The sequence below is a fragment of the Nerophis lumbriciformis genome, linkage group LG09 (assembly GCF_033978685.3).
Source record: "Nerophis lumbriciformis linkage group LG09, RoL_Nlum_v2.1, whole genome shotgun sequence".
NCBI classification, from domain to species: domain Eukaryota; kingdom Metazoa; phylum Chordata; class Actinopteri; order Syngnathiformes; family Syngnathidae; genus Nerophis; species Nerophis lumbriciformis.
This window is the reverse complement of record NC_084556.2, coordinates 43137675-43153310: the sequence shown is the minus strand read 5'-3', so window position 1 is coordinate 43153310 and position 15636 is coordinate 43137675. Positions and strand designations below refer to the sequence as shown.

Here is a 15636-nt window from a genome sequence, read left to right as displayed (position 1 = left end):
GCTACCGGAGCGAACCCCATGAAGCCCACAACACGCAGGGGCAGAGGAAACTCTGCCTCCGACGTAAGTGTCGTGTTTTGTGGATCTGTGGGGGCATCCAACTGCCTTGGGCTGTGGGCTTGCGGGCTCGTGCGTTGGCTGTGTGGTTCTGTGGACAGGGGCGATCGGGACCTAGAGACCTGCGGTGACCCCCGGGAGCGACCAAGAGGCGGGGCGAGACGGGACGAGTACGGCCACGTAGGTCCCACAAGAGACTGGTGAGGAGAGTGGGCGTACCCAATACTTCGACGCGGAACTACAGCAGAGGCAGGGGAAACCCTGCCTTGCGTGTAAGTGTGACGTCAGCCCGATAGCGTCTCCTTGGTTTTAGAAAATGTTATCCTCGTGGCCTGCCTCCGTTTTAATTCTGTGTGCAGGAGGATGCCGTGGAAGTGGGCGGAGCCAGGGCATTGACTCACTTCTCCTGTCGTGGCTGTAATTTGGATTATAATAAAGTGCGAACAAGCATAATCATCACTTATTTTGGACGGCTGCTCTCACTACATTGGGTTCTTAATATTTATATTGGTTTTTAGCAAAATTTTATTAGATTTTAATATTTTACCACTCGGGTCCATTACATGTACGCTTGACCTACATCCGAACAATGAACCATACAAGTTAATCCCAAGTAACTAAATAAAATAAACAAAATCAATTAAAAATAAAAGCCATTTCAAAAAGTGTTTTTTTCTGTTAAGTTGCTAGTTGTGTGGCATTGTACCTGCATATTCATACAAATATGTCATGATCCGTTATCCGGGTCATGGCATGATTTATGTTTGGTAGTGGTTCTGTTTTAGTTTGTTTCCTGGGTGCACCCTCTTTCACGAGATTGTGATTGGATACTCTCTTGTCATTCCAAAGTGAGTATCCATTCACAAGTTTCAATGTAGCAGGTTAAAGTTAAAAACGTTAAAGTTAAAGTACCAATGATTGTCACACACACACTAGGTGTGGCGAAATTATTCTCTGCATTTGACCCATCACCCTTGATCACTCCCTGGGAGGTGAGGGGATCAGTAAGAGTGTCCGCCCTGAGATCGGTTGGTCGTGAGTTCAAACCCTGGCCGAGTCATACCAAGGACTATAAAAATGGGACCCATTGCCTCCCTGCTTGGCACTCAGCATCAAAGGTTGGAATTGGGGGTTAAATCACCAAAAATGATTCTCGGGCGCGGCCAACGCTGCTGCCTACTGCTCCCCTCACTTTGCGCCGTAGCCATACCAAGATAACAGATAAAGAGAACAAAACGTTGATAAGGTGGCAGATACAAAACCCATAACCAGTGAAGTTGGCACGTTGTGTAATTCGTTAATAAAAACAGAATACAATGATTTGCAAATCCTTTTCAATTTATATTTAATTGAATTGCATGTCCTCCCCGTGACTGCGTGGGTTCCCTCCGGGTACTCCGGCTTCCTCCCACCTCCAAAGACATGCACCTGGGGATAAGTTGATTGGCAACACTAAATTGGCCCTAGTGTGTGGATGTGAGTGTGAATGTTGTCTGTCTATCTGTGTTGGCCCTGCGATGAGGTGGCGACTTGTCCAGGGTGTACCCCGCCTTCCGCCCGATTGTAGCTGAGGTAGGCTCCAGCGCCCCCCGCGACCCCAAAGGGAATAAGCGGTAGAAAATGGATGGATGGATGAATAGACTGCAAAAACAAGTTATTTAATGTTCGAACCAAGAAACTTAATTTTGTTTGCAAATAATCATTAACTTAGAATTTAATGACAGCAACACATTGCAAAAAAGTTTGCACAGGGGCATTTTCCCCACTGTGTTACACGGCCTTTCCTTTTACCAACACTAAGTAAATTTTTTAAGCTTTTCGGGTGGAATGCTTTCCCATTCTTGCCTGATGTACAGCTTAAGTTGTTCAACAGTATCTGTTGTGGTATTTTAGGCTTCATATTGCGTCACACATTTTCAATGGGAGACACGTCTGGACGACAGGCAGGCCAGTCTAGTACCCACACTCTTTTACTATGAAGCCACGCTGTTGTAACACGTGGCTTGGCATTGTCTTGCTGAAATAAGCAGGGGCATCCATGATAACGTTGCTTAAATGGCAACATATGTTGCTCCAAAACCTGTATGTACCTTTCAGCGTTAATGGTGCCTTCACGGATGTGTAAGTTACCCATGCCTTGGGCACTAATACACCCCCATACCATCACAGATGCTGGCTTTTGAACATTGCACCGATAACAATCCGGATGGTTCTTTTACTCTTTGTTCCGGAGGACACGACATCCACAGTTTCCAAAAACAATTTGAAATGTGGACTCTTCAGACCACAGAACACTTTTCCACTTTGCATCAGTCCATCTTAGATGAGCCGGGCCCAGCAAAGCCGGCTGTGTTTCTGGGTATTGTTGATAAATTGCTTTCATAGTAGAGTTTTAACTTGCACTTACAGATGTAGTGACCAACTGTAGTTACTGACGGTGGTTTTCTGAAGTGTCCCTGAGCCCATGTGTTGATATCCTTTACACACTGATGTCGCTTTTTGATGCAGTACAGCCTGAGGCATCGAAGATCCGTAATATCATCGCTTGCGTGCAGGGATTTTTCCAGATTCTATAAACCTTTTGATGATATTATGGACCGTAGATGGTGAAATCCCTAAATTCCTTGCAATAGCTAATTGAGAAATGTTGTTCTTAAACTGTTGGACAATTTGCTCACGCATTTGTTCACAAATTTGTGACCCTTGCCCCATCCTTGTTTGTGAATGACTGAGCATTTCATGGAAGCTTTTATACCCAATCATGGCACCCATCTGTTCCCAATTAGCCTGTTTACTTGTGGGATGTTCCAAATAAGTGTCTGATGAGCATTCCTCAACTTGCTCAGTCTATTTTTGCCACTTGTGCCAGCTTTTTTAAAACATGTTGCAGGCATCAAAATTCCAAATGAGCTAATATTTGCTAAACACAACAAAGTTTTCCAATTTGAAAGTTAAGTATCTTGTATTTGCAGTCTATTCAATTGGATATAGAGGTTGAAAAGGATTTGCAAATCTTTGTATTTTGTTTTTATTTATGATTTACACAACGTGCCAACTTCACTGGTTTTAGGTTTTGTATATATTTGCAAGGCCATTTTCAAGAAGGATATTTAAAGAAAAACTACATCTTGTGAGAAGATGTCGGCCAACCCCGGAAGCTCGCTCAATTGTTCTGGCGATGAAATGGGGAAATGCCTGCCATTTCCACTCGAATAAGCTGACGACGAGGGGTACCACTGGCTTATACGGCGTCGAATAAGTTCTATAAATTGTGAGTTCAAATATTTATTTTTTTCACTTTTAATATCCATCCATTCAGCCATCCATCCATTTTCTACCGCTTATTCCCTTCGAGGTCACGGTCACGGGGGCGCTGGAGCCTATCTCAGCTACAATCGGGCGGAAGGCAGGGTACACCCTGGACAAGTCGCCACCTCATCGCAGCACTTTTAATATGTTTTTTACAATTTTAATTTTGACAGTACTACATAAGTTTTGTTTTAATTGCTGATGCGTTTTAATTGATTTTTAATTGCGCCACAAAATAACCCGTTTGTACACTGTTGAAGTGGATCAATGCCTAGTAGGGCGTAAATGTGTTCCTGTATAGTATTTCTCCAGCAATGGTCATGTGGTGACATTAATTATGGTATTTTGAGAGGTAATCATTGAAGTCGGACATCACTGAAGAACTAGGTGGGAAACGCACGGCCCGCCACTAATGGATTACCTCAGCAAAGGTGAAATGCTGACATTTAAAAAAGATGCGTCAACGTTTGAGAGAAAAAGGCCTTCCATATATTACTTCCGTGCAATACTTTTACACAAGGCCACCTGCTCGGTGGCCTTGAAGTTAGAGTGTCCAATAATCCCAACACCAACTCATTCCTATCAACTAGGACAGTTAGTATTGTTATTTTCAAAAATTCCCGGTCTTCCCGAAATTTCCAAATTTCAAAAGAATGGACATATTCAAAGTTAAAGAAAAAGAAAAAGCAAGGCCAGCAACATTCATGTCCTTTTAATAATTTTAATACCAACTGTGCAGGCGCTACCAAACACAGACCGTTTCGAAAATGTCTTCATCAGTGTGCAATTTTCAACAGAAAGTGATGCACTTAAATAGTCGCAGCTGTGGTCAATCAATTGACAAAATAAATGTAGAATAACTTCAAAATTAAAAGTGCACAAATAATAGACAAAATGGAAAATTGCAAAAAATAAATCAAAGCTTCAGTACAGAATCATAGGAAAGTAAATAAAGCAATAAAAAAATGCGTGGACAACCATTATAATAAAAGGAGACATGGCTCATCAGCACAGTGGAAAAAAATAAATAAAGAGCTAGAATAGCAATAGCTCCCTCTCTTTATAATATAATACTAATAAAGTACCAAAATTAAGCACCAACCTGAAACCATACATCAAGCCAGAAAAAAATCTATCTGAAATACATGATATGCATATAGACAACTTCATGGAAAACCATTATAGAAAACATCCCAAAAGCAACTCCTCGTTCACCCTTTTAGGGTACTAACATCCCAAAAGCAACTCCTCGTTCACCCTTTTAGGGTACTCAGTTTGTTCAGTTCAGTTGTTTGACTTAAGTGATATACATACAACTGATCAGTATGTTTTTGCTTTTTTCATTACATATTTCAATGGTTATACATTCCAAAATATTGTCAATAACAAATGACACAGTATTCACCACTTTATAGTTCAAGTCCATCACGTACACAGCTACTCCTCCTCCATTCTTGTTGGTTCTGTAGATTAGTAGTTCATATCCTTCCAGTTCAAAATCCACTCTTTTTTTTCATCAATCCATGTCTCTGAGACAGCTTTGAAGGGGTTGTTGAATCTCCAAAATATATTTCATGTTAGTGTAATTTGCATACAAGCTTCTGATGTTGAAATGAATTATTGACAGTTTGTGGTCGGCTTTAATGCTGTTGTATAATATTGTTCATATGTATAATAAAAGCAATTATTTCTGATGTGAGAAAAGGTTTTTATCTGGATCTACATAATTTTCCAATTCCAAATGTTTGTTTCATGCTGCAAAATGTTTCCAATTCCATATTGGGTTGAGTGTTGTCAGTGATGTGCATCATGGATGTGTGTAGAATGAAGTTAGTCCAGTCCTCTAACAAATCAGGTTATTTTGAGCTTTTCTGATTCCTCTCTAGCATTCTGCTGATGCCTGCTGGTATTAGTATTGGGAAATGCAATGCTAATAACGTCCTCCTAAGCCTCTGCACCAGTGACGTGCAGTCAGGGGAGGCAGGTGAGGCAGTGCCTCACCTGCGATCATGCAAAGAAATAAAATATATAATGATAAAATAATTGTAATTGCAGTTTTTATTTTTCATTTATCTTCACCAATTTTGATCATTTTTTCTTCAAAATCCCTGAATTATTGCAATCCCTCGTTAACTGCTCTGTCTGCCATGCGATCAGAGCGTGTTCTTGTCTGGTGTGTTGCTGAGCGTTCAAAACGGCAGAGAAAAAAGACCGAGGTGAGGCAAACAGCTCTCGTGCCTCACGATAAGGGCGCTCATGATCCCAGACATACGGTGGCCTCAGCGAGTAAGTGCCGCAGCGACTTGTTTTTTCCGTCTTGTGCAGCCCGACTTTCAACATGGATGACTATATTTCCACACTTAAACAGTTTTCTAAAGTGGACTTTCAAGCATTGCAGGAGATCATTACTAAAAGAAGACCAACGCCGTAGCTGAATGGTTTGTTTCAATCAACAGGACGGAAAGTTACTCGCTCTTTCCAAACGGAGTGCTATACACGAAAAGACTGGCTTTGTGGATGTTCTACAAGAAACCACCTTTTCTGCTTTCCTTGCCTTCTTTTTTCAACCTGTGGCACTGTGTGGACTCAAATGGGATTTTGTGACCTAAAGAATTTGCAAAGAAGCCTCACCAAACATGAGCGGTCGGCCGCTCATATTCAAAGCCAGATTGCGCTAAAAATGTTTGGGATGACGAGGATACACTTGGCTTTGGATGAACAGCGGCAACTCAACATCAGTGTCCACAATGCTAATGTAAAAGAGAACCAAGAGATTTTAAAAGCTCTCATCAATGCGACCTGCTTCCTCGCTAAACAGCAGCTAGCATTTCGTGGAAGTTATGAGAGTATGAGCTCTGCTAATCGCGGCAACTATGTTGAACTCCTACATGTCTTAGCTGAGAAAGATGACAGGCTAGTTAGACATTTGAAGACATCCACTGTATTTTCTGTCTTGCTGAATTTTCACATTTGCCCTTCAAATACTGAGAAGAGACTGTGCGGTGATCAGCAGCCAGTTGAGGCACGTCACTCAGTTGTGCCTCAACATGGATTGCGGACTCGGCTAACTGCTGGCCTGCTGTGCAGTGAGACCGTATTGCTATATGAACTATATTATACATTTCCATAGTTTAGTTAGCTGAGGTATATAATGTACAGTGTATTTTGTCAACAACTGTATGTGTGTAACATATTTCTTGTGCTGAGCGATCATAAAACGGCTGCAAAAGACGCACTGGCTGAGGCTCGCAGTAATCCCGCCACCTGCACCTCCGCCGTAGAATGCACCCCCTGACAGGAGTGTTATATCAACTAAAGCCCACACTTAAACTTTCCACGTGCAAGATTGAATCTGATTAAAAAAGTTATTTCATAAGAAGCCAAAAAGTGCAAAAACAATAATGTTCGTGTTGGAGGAGTTGTGAATGACTGCAGGGCCACAACATTAGGTACACCTGCAGACTGCAGGTGTACCTAATTCACAACTCCTCCAACACGAACATTATTGTTTTTGCACTTTTTGGCTTCTTATTAAATAACTTTTGTAACCTATTTTTATGGGCTTTCCTCTTTGTGATGTTAAGTTCCTGTTATGCGCTGTTATACAGTATATGCCTTGAGCTCTTATTTTGAAGGCGCTGAGAGCGGAATTGATGACACGTTGGAGTGGAGCGGAGGTTTTTGAAAGAAGGTAAATAAAGTGGTCCTCGTGTAAACTGGAGCCTCCGTGTTTGTTATTTTGTAGTTTCATACAGTATAGGCGACATTTATAAACCCTCGGTTACACTTTTTTAAATAGATTCAATCTTGCACGTGGAAAGTTGAAGTGAGGGCTTTAGCTGATATAACACTCCCGTCAGGGGTTGCATTCTTCCAGCACAACAGCGGCGCATGGACTTCATTTATATGTAAAGGTAAGACCATAATAACGTTTTTTTTATTAAATGTGCTTTTTTGTGTGCTACAGTTTGTATGTGTAAAGTTAAAGTTAAGTTAAAGTACCAATGATTGTCACACACACACTAGGTGTAATGAAATTTGTCCTCTGCATTTGACCCATCCCGTTGATCACCCCCTGGGAGGTGAGGGGAGCAGTGGGCAGCAGCGGCGCCGCGCCCGGGAAACATTTTTGGTGATTTAACCCCCAATTCCAACCCTTGATGCTGAGTGCCAAGCAGGGAAGAATGCTGGTATGAGCTTTTAAACATAACCCGTTAACTGCTGCCAATCAAATGGTGGATAAGATACTCTTTAGGGTTCAAATGTTTGCAAATCTGACTGTGATGAAGTCAGTGCCTCACCAGTCATGAACCTCACCGCACGTCACTGATATATATATATATATATTTATATATATACAAATATATAAAAGAAATACTTGAATTTCCGTGTTCATTTATTTACACATATACACACACATAACACTCATCTACTCATTGTTGAGTTAAGGGTTGAATTGTCTATCCTTGTTCTATTCTCTGTCACTATTTTTCTAACCATGCTGAACACCCTCTCTAATGATGCATTGCTGTGTGGCACGCACAAAAGTGCTTTCATCAAATGCACTAGAGTCTGGAATCTTCCATCTCTCGCAAGCATGACCCAAAACAGGTCAATCTTTGCTTCCTGAGGAAGATCTTCACTGCCAAGCACTTGGTAGTCCACTACTTCTTCCCGGAGGCTATCCAGGTCCAATCGCAGCTGCAGCTTGGAACTTACAAGCGTATTTATTCATCTTACTCGTCGTCGGCGTCGCCACGGCTGTATCTTCCTCGTTCTTCTGCTTCGTCTCCTTGTTGTGTGCGTAGTTGTGCACTGCACTCTCTAAAAGCCCTAGATCAGTGGTTCTTAACCTGGGTTCGATCGAACCCTAGGGGTTCGGTGAGTCGGCCTCAGGGGTTCGGCGGAGCCTCCGCCACGGTGGTATAGACACATCCAAATTATCGTGTAAATAAAAACTTCTCCCTATTGGCGTATTATGGAAACCCCCAAACAATGTTCCCTTTAATTTTCCATCTGATTTGCAGGTTTTTTGATTGATTGATTGAAACTTTTACTAGCAGATTGCAAAGGAAGAGAATACATTATATGAAACAGTACAGTTTACACAGGACAGTACATATTCCGTACAATTGACCACTAAATGGTAACACCCGAATAAGTTTTTCAATTTGTTTAAGTCGGGGTCCACGTTAATCAATTCATGGTAATGTGTGTAAGGTGTGTAATTTGTTGTGAGTTCATGCACTGTGTTGGTTTTGTTCTTTATACAAGGTGGTGTTCATGCACAGTTCATTTTGTGCACCAGTAAAAAAACATATAACTTTTTCTTGAATTTGAAAAAAATAAACATTTTATTTTTCACTAAAGAAGGGTTCGGTGAATGCGCATATGAAACTAGTGGGGTTCGGTGCCTCCAACAAGGTTAAGAACCACTGTCCTATATGTTATTATCACATATGCATGTACAGTAGATGGCAGTATTGCCCTGTTTAAGAGTGTCACAACATTGCTGTTTACGGCAGACGAACTGCTTTACGGTAGACGAAAACGTGACTGTGTTGTTGTGTGTTGTTGCCGCGCTGGGAGGACGTTAATGAAACTGCTTAACAATAAACCCACATAAGAAACCAAGAACTCGCCCTCGATCATTCTACAGTTATAATGTCATTGGGCAGGCACGCTGTTTATATTGCGGGAAAGCGGACGTGAAAACAGGCTCACTCAGGTCCGCCTGAATTTCGGGAGATTTTCGGGAGAAAATTTGTCCCGGGAGGTTTTCGGGAGAGGCGCTGAATTTCGTGAGTCTCCCGGAAAATCCAGGAGGGTTGGCAAGTATGCTGTAATGGCATCAGAGCTTAATGGGGTGCAGGCTAAAATTAAAGAGAAGGTGCCTGAGGCCATGTTTACTCACTGTTACTCACACAAACTGAACCTAGTGCTATTACACTCGTCAAAGTGCATGCCCAAGTGTCGCAAATTTTTTAAAACAGCTGAGGGACGAGGGACGTTTTTCAGCAAGTCCACAAAGCGCATAACCTGACTCTCGCCAGATCCTTGCCGTTCGATGAACTCCACACATTGATCTGGAAGTTCTCAATCGGAGATGTATTTCAGAAGGTGGGGCCTTGTAAAAAAAATCATTGTATGTGATTGGATAAACCACTTGTCCGTTATCTTGAATGACATGCTACTTCAACCACTCACATCGAAATCAACCCATGACGCTGATGAGAGCGACGCTGGGAAATCCAAACCCGGTTGGAAAAAGAGCCAAAACATCCTTGCCACCAATAAATGCCTTCAAAACCGATCTTCGTTCATCTTTTAAATAATGAATATTCGATCGATGTCGCAAAACAGTTGCAATAGCAGAATCAATGTCAGCATATGACTCCTCGCTCAAACAGTCCCTTCGGCGCTACATCCCATCTATGAAATCCCGCCCGGCGATCCTGATTGGTTCATTATTTTTTGCTATCTGGAAGGAGTTTGCAATGCCTTTGAGCCCAGACCCTTGAGTTGAGCTCAGCGAACTACAAAGGTCTGGCGAGAGTCAGGTTACAAAGCGCACTCACTTGTTGGGTGGTGTTGTCAAGTGTCGTTTACCCAGAAAAGGGCCTACAAGATGGAATTCTAATTCTAGGCTTCTGCAGGCAATAAGCATGCACCAAACTGATCTCCATGCCGTGTTTCATATCATTATGGAAAATCCTGATAGCTGGGATAATGACACGCTGATGATGGCAGCAGGATACGATCGGTGGCTGTCAAAAGCATCAACATGCTTTCTAATTACTGCGTATGAGGGCATTTTTAACGAAACCGACGCACTTTATAGAGTGCTGCAAAACAAGGTGATGCACATTGAATACTGTCTTGCACGCATCTGCGACACAGTCTCATATGTCGAGCGCATTAGACTAGAGTTTGACCGTTTCTACGACCGATTTGAGCAGAAATGCGGTGCACTTGGTTTGACAGACCGCGTGTTCTGTAACATTATTTACGACATCAGCAATCAAATGAAGGATAGGTTTGACCATTTTGACGAACTTGCTTTCCTCGGTTTGGTGGATTGCGCAAAATTTTGTGAAATGTCACAACATTTTGATGACACGGAACTGCAGACCCTGCCAAAGTATGCCAAGTTCTTTGACTTTGTCAGGCTAAAGACCAATCTCATTGGACTGTATAGCTCAAAAAAGGTGAAGGATGAATGTAAATCTCCTGGACAGCCCCTCAACTTTTTGGCCAAGAATGACGTTATTTCAACTGTTCCTGAGGCAACAAAGTTGCTCCAGCTAATGTTCACTGTGCCAGCTACTACAGCGTCAGTGGAGCGGTCATTCTCAGCACTGAAAAGACTCAAAACATACAGCCGGAACAGGACTGATCAAGGAAGGCTCTCTCTTCACTGGCAGTGATCTCTATTGAAACAGACAGACTTTTAAAACTGAAGGAACATAAAGAGGACTTTTACCAGAAAGTGATGGAAATTTTTATCTAGAAGGACCAGTGCATGGAATGTATATAAGTAAAGGTAAGACAGAGATACAATTTTTTTGTTTTGTTTTTAATTAAATGTGCATTATGTGGGAGACAGTTTGTATGTGTAAAGAACGCAGAAATGAAACATAACCCGTAAACTGCTGCCAATCAAATGGCAAATAATCTGCGCTGAGCGCATATATTTGTAAATCTGATTCAGATTACGTCAGTGCCTCACCAGCTATTAACCTCACTGCACGTCACTGCTCTGCGCTGAGCACAAACTCATGGTCATCAATTCTCTGTTCTCTCTCCCTACTAGACAGAAGATGGCCTGGAAACACAGTCTAAAGACTGACACAACCTCAACTATGTACTGATAGATCAAGGGACAGACAAGACTACGCATAATTCGCTCCATGCCTGGGGCAGATGACTGCTGGACGGATCACCGGCTTCTCATGTGTCGCCTTCACATCAAGAGCCAGCAACCGCCAAAAAGGGTTTCAGTAAGGGACGGACCACACAACCATCCCAAGACATCAGGGTATTTATTGGAAGAAACCCGATGGACCGCCCTGAGCCAGCATCCGTTGAGGATCACTGGACCAACCTTCACGATGCTATGACCGCTGCCGCCAAGGAGACGATTGGCTTTGCACAAAAGAAGAACCAAAATTAATTAGTTGAGAATGAAAAAAAACATCTACCATCACTTTAAAGCCAAATTTGGACACACCTTATCCTTGAAAACCACACCACTGCGGAAAACAAATGGAAATACCAGCAGGCATCAGCAGAATGCCAGAGAAGAATCAGAAAAGCTCAAAATACCCTCACAGACCCATTTTCAATCAATGGAAGGCTCAAGCAATGATGCGCACTGGCACCAACCTGTTTCTCATTGTACATGGCTGCCATATTTAACGACATCCCACCAGACTTGCCATCCATCAACATACGCTTGTATGAATGGCGGACACATTTACACGATCGGCAAGTTTACACATTAGACACTTTTTACACATTAGATAAATTATTACATTAGATACATTAATACATTAGACACATTGACACATGAAACATTTACCGGTACACATTAGACACGTTTAGACAGACATATTTACACATTAGACACATTTGTACAATAGAAATACTTTAAACACTTTTACATGTTACACACATTTTCACATTTGACACATTTACTAATTTGACACATTTACACTTTACACACATTTACACGTTTATACATGTTCTCATTCATCCAGGTCATTATATTCTATGGGCATTCAATCGATCGTAACGTGACTGTTTGGTTTGTGTTAGAAGACGTTTTGCCTCTCATCCGAGTAGGCTTAGTCAGTTCATGTTCATAGACCTAAATTGGTCATATCTAGTCTTAGACTTAAATTGGCCAGAACTAGTCTTGCAGTGGGCAGCACGAAGGCACAGGGGTTAGTGCCTCACAATATGAAGGTCCTAGGTTCGATCCTGGGCTCGGTATCTTTCTCCCCGTGGGTGCGTAGGTTCCCTACGGGTACTCCGGCTTCCTCCCACCTCCAAATACATGCACCTGGGGATAGGTTGATTTAGCAACACTAAAATGGCCATAGTGTGTGAATGTGAGTGTGAATGTTGTCTGTCTATCTGTGTTGGCCCTGCGATGAGGTGGTGACTTGTCCAGGGTGTACCCCGCCGACCGCCCGATTGTAGCTGAGATAGGCTCCAGTACCCCCCGCGACCTCGAAAGGGATAAGCGGCAGAAAATGGATGGATGGATGGATGTTGGCTAATAAAATGTTGACTGTGCTCACAGGATGTCAGAGAATGAGTCTAAAGGGAAGCTTGTTGGAGGAATCTTATGGACAGAAATTATCCATATGCAGCTGAGATAGGCCCAAATGGCCCAAATGGGCCAAGCGGTAGAAAATGGATTGGTATTGGATAGTCTTGCAGTTGGTGCCATTTACACATATTTACAAATTAAACATATTTACACATTACACATATATATATATTACACACTTTTACACATTACACATGTCTACAGTGTGCAATGCAGTCATTAGCACCTTCCGTGACCCTGAAAAGGACAAGCGGTAGAACATGGATGAATGGATGGATAAAAGTCTTACCCGATGATGTAAGCCAAGACACCCAGCTGGATGAGGCGGCACGCCACCCCCACTTTCTTGTTCCTGACCAGCACCTGGCGGGGGGTCTCATACTCGAATAAGAAGTCAGAGAGAGCGTTGATGATTTGGCTCTTCATTTTAGGGCAACGGACCAACAGAAAAAAGGGTCTTCACCTCTTAAAAGCACCCTAACTTGTCCTCTTTTTTCACTTCCTCAACAGTGACTCTCTCCTGTCATAAGGAATATCAGATGTGCTTTATGACAAGTCTTTAAACTCTCTCTCTCTCTCTCTCTCTCTCTCTCTCTCTCTCTCTCTCTCTCTCTCTCTCTCTCTTTCTCTCTCTCTCTCTCTGTCTCTCTCTCTCTCTTTCTCTCATGGCTGCATCTTTATTGTAGCTAAGAGCAAACATTATATTTCTCCTGAATTTGACTTTGCTGGTGTGTTTAAATTACACAACAGTTGCCACACCTACTCTTTAAGTAATCAAACCTTATAGTTAAGCCACTGACACCCTCTTCCTGCATGCAAGGTGGAAATAGGTGCCAGGCAAACCCAAGACAAGTACACATTGCATGTTTGCATATCCTCATGTGACTATTTGCAGAGATTATGCCTTTTCTTTAGGGGCACACTGTGCTCTCTACTTCTTGCATTGTCAATCTTAATTTTTACAGCAAGGGAAATAGAAACACAGAGTGGATAAGAAATAAATAAAACACATCATTCTAGATACAAATACAATAATACAATTATACAAAGTCTAAATACACATTTCCCCCCAGCAAATGAGCTTGAACAAAATAAGTGAGTGAATGAATATTTTAAATATACCGATGTAATTTCAAGTACATAGAACTGGACCTTTGACTGACTATGAGAGAGTTTTTAGGGTTAAAATGCACTGGATAATATATTTAATAAGTTCTTCAACTTGAAAATGTCAATCCACAAGCTGCCTTAAAATTGCAATTTAACTCAACTTTAGTGATGTCTTTGTTTTGACAAAGAAGTAAAAAAAGAATGTTGAGTCAAATACAATATTATCATTATCTCAACATTCTTTCATTAGTTACTAAATGGATTCAACTTTTAATGGCTTTGTATATAAATTAATTATAGTAAGTTAAGATAAAGAAAACAACTTACATTAATAATACAAAACTTATTATTAACGTTATATCGGCAATGTAAGAAACATTGCTTTCTACATTGTTACGAATTACAGTTTCAAGTTAAACAGTTATATTGATGTTACTTGTCCTATCAACTTCAATAATTTTTAAATCCATTTATTCATGGATTTCCAGGAATAATCTATTTTAAAGGGAGTCCTGTCACACACCAGTGTGGGTGGCATTGGGGACAAGGTGGGTGGAGGGTCTCGCCCAAGGACACAACAGCAGATGGCAGAATGTTTTACCATGAACCCTTCAGTTTCTGGATGTCCGCTCTACCATCTGAGCCACCCTGCCCTACAATCACAAATGGCTTTTGCAGACTAGTTGTGACGATCTGTCACTTCACTTCTGGTGGTGGTTCCTTGTTTGGTGTTTGTTTCCTGTCGGCGCTCTTAATTTTGTTCCATTTCCTGCATGTCTCCCTGAGCGCTCATTTCCCTCACTTGTCCCCGATTGGCACACCTACCGCAGCCATGCGGGTTCCTCGCAGAATCCTCGAGCCAGAGAGTGACCAGGCCGGAACCCCTGTCGGCAACATGGAACCAATGTTCTGGACCGCACAATTCCTGGAGGACATGAAAGCCAGGTTTGTGTGGTCCCAACCCATAGCAGGCTCAAACCTTCTCTCTCCGACTCGGCCGCCGGCCCCGGTGCCCCGCCCGGCTCGGCCATCGTCTCCTGCGCTCTGCACTGCTCAGCCGCTGGTTCCGACTCTTCGCCCAGTTCGGCCACCACCGCCATCTTCTCCGTCTCCTGCTGTGCAACCTCCAGTGCCTGCACCACGTCGACCTTCTGTGCCGGCTCCACGTCGACCCCCTGTGCCGGCTCCACGGCGATCTCCTGTGCCGGCTCCACGGCGATCTCCTGTGCCTGCACCTCGGCCTGCTGTTCAAGCTCCGGACACGCTTCCAGCCCAGCCGCCGACCCCAGTGTCCCACCCGGCTCGGCCACCGCCTCCTGGATTCGGGGACACTTGGCCTGGCGACCCACCGCCAAGTCCTCCCTCCGCCCTCCCGTGACTTGAAACTTGTTCTGGGTTTTTTTGGGACATTTGGAATCTGTCCCTAAAGGGGGCGTGCTGTGACAATATATCACTTCACTTCTGCTGGTGGTTCCTTGTTTGGTGTTTGTTTCCTGTCAGCGCTCTTAATTTTGTTCCATATCATGCATGTCTCCCTGAGCGCTCGTTTTTCTCACCTGTCCATGATTGGCAGCCCAGCACACCTGGTTGCAGTTGCCAATCAGGCTAATATTTATGCCTGCCTCGCCTGTTCATCGGCATCGAGGATTGACTATGTAGGGACCTTATGCTGGATGCATGACTTCTCCTCCTTGTTTGAGTATAAAAAAAGCTCTTACCTGCATGTCATTCTCCTGTTTGATGCATCTTGGGGTCACACCTACCGCAGCCATGCGGGTTCCTCACACTAGTTATCGATTTAAAACAACTCAAATACAGTATTT

General features: G+C 42.8%; 1 protein-coding gene across 2 annotated transcripts in view; it reads right to left on the bottom strand.

Annotated features, from left to right (window-relative positions):
* Positions 1 to 13243, bottom strand: part of p2rx1 (purinergic receptor P2X, ligand-gated ion channel, 1) — a 67871-nt gene extending 54628 nt beyond the window's left edge. For both annotated transcript variants that reach the window (XM_061963129.2, XM_061963128.2), the window contains exon 1: positions 12993 to 13243. In XM_061963129.2, coding sequence (XP_061819113.1) covers positions 12993 to 13129 — 137 coding nt within the window. In that variant the 5' untranslated portion in view covers positions 13130 to 13243. The remainder of the gene's footprint in view (positions 1 to 12992) is intronic.
* Between the last annotated feature and the right edge of the window lie 2393 nt (positions 13244 to 15636).